We start from the raw sequence: 7402 nt of genomic DNA, 5'->3' as shown, positions 1-7402 counted from the left end.
CATACTTCATACATTCCATGTTCTAATTTTCAATGGATGTTTACAGCTGTTCCTCTTCATTTTGAGTTGTGCCCCATCAGCAAATGAAGGTCCCACGGGCTTTACTCCATTCGCGTCATCATGGTCAACTCTACTTTGAGGAGGCAGCTCTTCCCCAGTCATATTTTGAGTGCCTTCCAACCTGAGGGGCTCATTTTCCAGCACTAGATCTGACAGTGTTTCTCTGCTATTCATAAGGTTTTCAGTGACTAAATATTTAGAAGTAGTTTGTCACTCCTTCTTCCTAGTCTGTCTTCATCTAGAAGCTCATCTGAAACCTGTCCACCATGGGTGACCCTGCTGATATTTAAAATACCGGTTGCATAGCTTTCAGAATCACAGCAACTCACAAGCCACCACAGTATGACAAACTGACAGACAAGTGGTGGAAATAGATTATTAGGACATTCTAAAAATTAGAAACTTAAGTGCATCAAAGGATTTCACCAAAAGAGTAAACAGGGAGCCCACAGAATGAGAAAACATCTTTTGCAATGACATATCAGACAAGGAACTAATTTCTAAAATCAATAGGAAACCACAACACCTATACAAGAAAAAAACAAGTTACCCAATTAAAAAATGGGCACAGGACATGAATAGATACTTCACCAAGGAAAATATTTGAACAACCAACAAACATTTAAAGAAATGTTCATGATCATTAGCCATTAGAGAGCTACAAATTAAAACAACAATGAGATATCATCTCACACCAGCAATAACAGAAAAGTTCAAAAATGCAGAGGACAATAAATGCTGGCAAGGATGTGGAGGCTAGGCCCCTCCTACATTGCTGTTGGGAATGCAAAATGGTCCAACCACTCTGGAAAACAGTGTGGTTCTTCTTCATAAAGTTGGAAATAGAAATACCATATGATCCAGCAATTCCTCTACTTGGTATATATCCACAAGAAATATAAGCTATAACACGAGTAGATATATGCACACAAATGTTCTCATAGCAGCATTATTTACAATCTCAAAAAGATGGAGACAGCCCTAAGTGCCCATCAATGGAAGAATGTATAAACAAACTGTGGTACATATACACAATGAAATAGTATGCTACCTTGAAGAATAACAAGGAAGCAGTAAACCACCACATAACATGGATGAACCTTGAGGACATTATGCTAAGTGAAATTATTCAGTCACAAAAAGGCAAATATTGCATAAGACCATTACTTCAAAAGCTTAAAAAAAAAGATACCCATACTAAAAGGGAAAAATTAAATTAAAAAAAGAAAAGTAATGGCCGATGTTAGGTAATCATTTTAAAGCACTTCCACATCAACAAGTAACAACATAATTGTTTTAAATATATTTTTACCTCTTAGTATTTTATTAGATTCTCCTCTTTAAAGAAAATGTGCAATTCTTGAAGGCAAGGTAAAAATCAAGCTCTTTGCTTTAACTCCATTATCACTAAATCTTCACAACGTATTCCCAAACTATGTCTAACAATCTCCATTTTTAAGATGAAAAAGCAAAGGGATTAAATTAACAAATTCAATGTATTACCAGTTGGTCAAGATATCCATTTCCCAAATGTTTTAGACAAGTGAGGATTTAGCCCATTTTGTCCTTGTATACGATATGCAATCTGTTTTAAATTTGGCCAAGCGTAGAGTGACTCTACTCTCCCAGATGGTGGACTGCATCTGGAAGACTATGTTCAGTGCTGGGCACCACACACCCAGGAAAGGGTGACAGCAGACAAAGCCTTCTTGGAAGTAGAATGGAGTCTTACCTGTCCAGTCCCTCCCCGCTGGCACTGCTGAAACACCACTGTCAAAACAAGTTACCTGTTGACTACCAGTTGACCCCGGCTCCTTGCAACCCCATAACGTGGTGGCTATAAAATATTTCTGTATAGATTATCTTTTCATTCCATTTTTCCATGCAATTCCTGTACCCCTCATATATTGCAGATGAAAACAGTGCTCCACAGAGTTTTCACGGTTGTGACCTTCTGGAAGCAGATCACCAGGACTTCCTTCCCAGGTACCTCTAGGTGGGTTGGAACTTCCAAGCTTGTGATTAGTAGTCGTGCGCTTCACTGCTAGCACCACCCAGGAACTCTTGATAATCACAAAGGTTTCTTCTAATGATGAGTTGTTATTTTTTTTTAATACTTATATTGCATCTGATGGGGCTTTCAGTTAGACATTAAAATTACAGTTTTCACACAAAAAGTTCTAAGTCACTAGTGAATTAGAAGAACAAAAAGGGAAAAACCATTTGTACAGACTTCAGTGTATCATTTTATCTAAAGGGAGAAGGGATCAAGTGACCTCTTGAGTTTCCCTTCCAGTCGGCCTCAAAGGATTATCATTATTTTAATCTGCAAGAAGTGACTCTTCAACAAACAACAGCCAACAACAAAACAACAAACTTTTTAAAACAGGCCTCAGTGGAAAAATTAATCATTTACAATTATACAGGGGGAAAAATAAATTGGTTGAAAGCATTTCACATTTTATGAACCTTTTCAAAAAAGACATGTAATTTATGTTATATAATATAGTTTTATAAATATTTAATTATTGTTTTCAAAAATTTGAACCAACGTAGGTCAGACATTTGTCTTACAATGGAATGGTTTGTTTTTGTAAGGCAAAAAATTTATTTCATACAATTGATTTTAACTCAATTTACTCCTTCAGGTTGGAGAAGCATTTAGAAAATGTAGGTATCTTATTTAGACTGCATTTAAAGAAGACTTCAGTGTTTAGATAGCATTGTTATAAATAACTGCATTATATATGTTATAGAGTCATGGTATGACTCTATAGGATAAGCACTAGACAGAAAGGTCGGTTTGAACCACAAGGTCAGCGATTCAAACTCACCAACCACTCCTTGGAAACCCTATACAGGGTCGCTATGTGTCAGAACCGATTCAACAGCACTTAACAACAACAACATACATGTCATATATGTATTATACAAGGGGGCTTCATAAGTTCATGGAAAAAATGGAAGGAAAAGCTAATGGAACTGTTCCACTAACTTTCTGAAGCCCCGCATACACTGTTATTACAGGACAGTTTACATCTGCTACTTTCATATACTCTAAAACGATTATCTTATTGTCACTTGCTATTGTTTCTAACGAATTCTGGCACTCACCAAACCACTCTGTTAACCTCTCCAACAGATCACCTTCTTGGATTTCTTTTTTTCCACTCACTATGACCCAGGCAGTATTTTAAATTTCCTGGAGGCACATGTTTATTCTGCTTTTCTCATTGGTTGTTGTTGAGTTCTGTGAGTCAGTTAAGATTCATAGCAATCCTGTATAGATTTCTAGAGAGCAACTGATGGGCTCAAACCACCAACCTTGCAGTTAGCAACCCAGTGCTTATCTTTCAGCACCACACCAGGACTACTCTCATTGGTAGTAGGTACTATACTGCTCATCTTGTACTTGATGAGACTAGTATAGAAAAATATGCAGAGATTTATGCAACGTAAGACAATAATTCAGTGATTAAAGTCTGGAACAGAAATTAAGTAAGGGATAGAATTTGGGGTTTATATACCTACATCTAATTTTGTTAAAATCAATGCTGTATGATTTGGAATAAAAGCTTTGTATTTATAATTCTCATATGTCAATTTATGTGAAGCTTCTCCTTGAAAGGGCACCACATGCTGTACAAAATGAAACATGTTCATTTGTGGTTCATAACTCTCAAGGGTCATCATGTGCCTGAAAAACACATTAATACAGATTCACAAAAAGACTTTGTGACTTGAAACCTGAAATTCTTAATCATTAAAACAGACAGGAAAACATCTGGCATATTCCACAACATACGAGCCACACAATACCCTGCTTAATGCCCGAGAAGACATCTATTTCACAATACTGGGATAGTGACTACATTTCATTCAAGGCCATTATTTTAGAAAGAGGAACATCGATTGGCTGTCTTACAAACATTGTCTCAATTCAATCTCACCTAAGTCTCCTTATTTTAAAAGATGAAGAGAGTAAGTTTAAGAGAGATAAGAGTCCTGGTGTAGTGCAAGGTAGGTAGTTCCACCTCACCAGCCACTCTTCGGAAAACCCTATACAGGGTTGTTAGGAGTTGGAATGGACTCAACAGTACTTAACAACAACAACAACAACAACAACAACCAGACAAAAGGCAGAGCCAGAGTTCAAACTCAAGCCTGTGTGACTCCAATGCCACCACACCATACTGCCCCCTAAACACATCACTGGTTTTCAAAACCAGACATTGAGGGGAAAAATCAATCAAGAACTTACTTGTTGGTAAAAAATAGCTTACTAGCACTTCTATCACAGATTCTTTTGCCAAAGCCTGTCCATCAGCATTCTCATTTTTCCATAGGATATATTCGCTTTGGGCCACAGAGTTGGACAAACCTTTAGAAGAAGTAAAATTATTATCAACAGATAAAGCATTTCTCACTTTTGATGTAATTACCTCCCGTAGTTACGGAAAGTGTAATAGTTAATAGATAATGAACCTGGAATTTTCTTAACAGTGTAGATATTATTAATCAGATTATGATTCTGCTATAAAACTTAAAAAGCTGAATATTAATTTACAAACACTTAACCAGTAGGCCAAAACTCCCTATTGCTCCAGTGTTGATTGAATTCCAATCGGAATTTTCAAGAACTGACATCAAAGAGACCTAATTGATTGACAGTTGAAAACAGTATGTATTCGAACTAAATCAGTTATTAGTAATAACCCCATCAAAGAAACACATGGCAAAGATATCATTAGATTTTCTTATTTACTGATAAAAAACCAAGGTTCTTACATACAGTAATCCTGCCTTATCCTTCCTTGTTACTTCAAAAAATCTGTTTTCAGTCTTGTTTGCATGAATCCAATATAGAAGAATATCCTGTTGTTTTGTTTTGAATCAGGAATGAAAGTAAGATTTTATAACCATAACCATATTTACCCTCTGCATATTAATTATTAAATATATGTTCTAAGGAGCTCTGGTAGCACAGTGGTTACGAATCAGACTATGAACCTTGTCAGCAGTTTGAAACTGCAGTTGTTCAGCGGGAGAAAGATGAGGCTTTCTGCTCCCATAAAGATTTTACAGCCTCGGAAACCCTGTAAAGGGTTACTATGAGTCGGAACCAACTCCACAGCACATAAACACCACCACCACCAAGTGTTAATACTTTATGTAGTAATTTTGGATCAACATTCATAAGTGAAGTGTGTCTGTAGCTTTCTGTTTTGTACTCTATCTGCAGGTTTTGGCATAAGGACTATACCACCTGCTTCATAAAAGGCATGGTGAAGAGTCTCGTCTTTTTCTATACTGAAACCATTTAAACAGCATAGGAATTATTTGATCCATTAAAGGTTTGGAAAAATGCTGGAAAACAGTATCTATCATTTGGTTTTCTTCATGGTCACTATTAAACTTTTAAGATTTTCCCCCCATAGGAAATCATCCACTTTCAAAATGATTATTAGGATGAAATTGTAAGATTATTCACTTAAAATGTTTTAATCTCCTTTATGTCTGTTACACTCTTACTCAATTGGGATCATACCACCTCCAAGGTGACCTGAACGTGTATTCTCAGCCTGTAGTGTACAAGTAATTTTATTATCAATATCAAATTAAAATACATTATTCAAATGCTCTATAGATTTTTTTTTTTCTGTCAAGGAGTACAATATATGTACCAGCATCTCTCACTATGATGGCTTTGTATGTTTCTACTTGCATTTCTTAAAATATTTCAACACTATGATATTCATTCATGAGAGGTGTAGCTTCTGTGTATATTACACAGCTTGACAATATAAAAATAACCCATCCGGTCCTCTTTTCTTTTCTTTTTTTTTTTTTGTCCTAACTCCTACTCATTTGATAAATATCTATTGAATACCTACATCCTAGATCCTGGGGATACATCAGTGAACAACTCAGGCCAAATCCCTGCTCTCATAAAGCTTACAATCTAGTGGAGAAAACAGACAGAAAGAAGAAAGAAAACTAAAATTTAAATAATGACAAGTGACAATGAGTGCTATGAAAGGCACTGGATATTGCTACAGAACAGAGCAGGGTGTCTAAACTAGGGCTACCTCTCTAAGATGATAAGTAAACCTCTTCCCCATCCCACCCCCCTGCCCCCCAAAACAGGATTAGAAACCAGCCACAAAAAGGACCTAGAGGAGTGCTCCCAGCACAGGAGATAAGTGAGATGACTATCACCAGGAATACTTTGCTAGATTAGAAGGCCCGCTGCCTAGCGACACAGGGAAGGAGCTAAAGCTGGACATCTGTTCACCTTCATGAAGCAGCAAGGACTGGAGCCCCTAATCCCTGCCACACAGGCTCATCCTTAGCCTGAGGTGAAACAGGTTGCTGCCACTTCCCTCCGGTTGGCCGCTGTGATTATCTTTTAGAAATCCTTCAAGCTTCTTTGAAACTGATGGAACCCTTCTTGACTCACCAGACTTTCCCCTATTCTAGACATTTGATCATTTTAATGGGCATTTGAAATGGGGAAGACAATTAAACATCTTTACCTAAACCCAAAGTCCTACACACGCTTAACTATGCCCCTCTCTAACACTGGTTCCTTTACCATCCTGAAAGAGATTTCTCTAAAACTAACTTTGAGCATTATTCCCTAAAGAGTGGCGTGAATACCACTAGTAGTACGTAAGATGATTTCAGGTAGAATTTCAGAAAGAATACATGAATATGAGTGCATATATTTATCATTCCCATCACTCATCTTTCAGTTTACCTTACTGACAAACTGACTTGTGTGATGCTGTAATGCTGAAAGCTATGCCACCAGCATTTCAAATACTAGCAAGGTTTCAGCAGAGTTTACAGACTAAGACAGACTAGGAAGAAAGGCCTGGAAGTACTCATAACTGGCCCAATAAGCAACATCATGATAACAGAAGTTGTCAAGGATTTTATTTATTTGGATCCATTATCAACACCCAGAAAAGCAGCAGTCAAGAATGTATTGCACTGGGCAGATCTGCAAAAGATCTCTTTAAAGTGTTAAAGACCAAGGATGGCACTTTGTGGACTAATGGCCATCTATGCCAAGCCATGATACTTACAATTACCTCATATGCATGCAAATGCTGAACAATGAATTAGGAAGAATGAAGAAAAATGAAGTGTTCTGATTCTGGTGATGGAGTCCTGGTGTGGCTCTGTAGGTTAATGCGCTGGACTGCAATGTCTATTTGAACCGCAAGGTCAGCAGTTCAAGCTCACCAGCCAATCCTCAGAACCCTCTGGTAGCGTAGTGGTTACGAATCGGGCTGCGAACCTTAAGGTCAGTGGTTCGAAACTACCAGCCGCTCCG

At 37.4% G+C, this 7402-nt stretch overlaps 1 protein-coding gene across 1 annotated transcript in view; it reads right to left on the bottom strand.

The window, feature by feature from the left end:
- Positions 1 to 5878, bottom strand: part of FMR1NB (fragile X mental retardation 1 neighbor) — a 39857-nt gene extending 33979 nt beyond the window's left edge. Inside the window, exons 1-2 of the mRNA XM_006869730.1 lie at positions 5851 to 5878; positions 4322 to 4441 (exon numbers count right to left, since the gene is read on the bottom strand). Of these exons, the coding sequence (XP_006869792.1) occupies positions 4322 to 4441; positions 5851 to 5878 (148 nt within the window). The remainder of the gene's footprint in view (positions 1 to 4321; positions 4442 to 5850) is intronic.
- Between the last annotated feature and the right edge of the window lie 1524 nt (positions 5879 to 7402).

This window comes from Chrysochloris asiatica, unplaced genomic scaffold (assembly GCF_000296735.1).
Source record: "Chrysochloris asiatica unplaced genomic scaffold, ChrAsi1.0 scaffold00134, whole genome shotgun sequence".
In the NCBI taxonomy this organism is placed as follows: Eukaryota; Metazoa; Chordata; class Mammalia; order Afrosoricida; family Chrysochloridae; genus Chrysochloris; species Chrysochloris asiatica.
The sequence above is the reverse complement of the archived record's forward strand: the minus strand, read 5'-3'. Positions and strand labels throughout refer to the sequence as shown.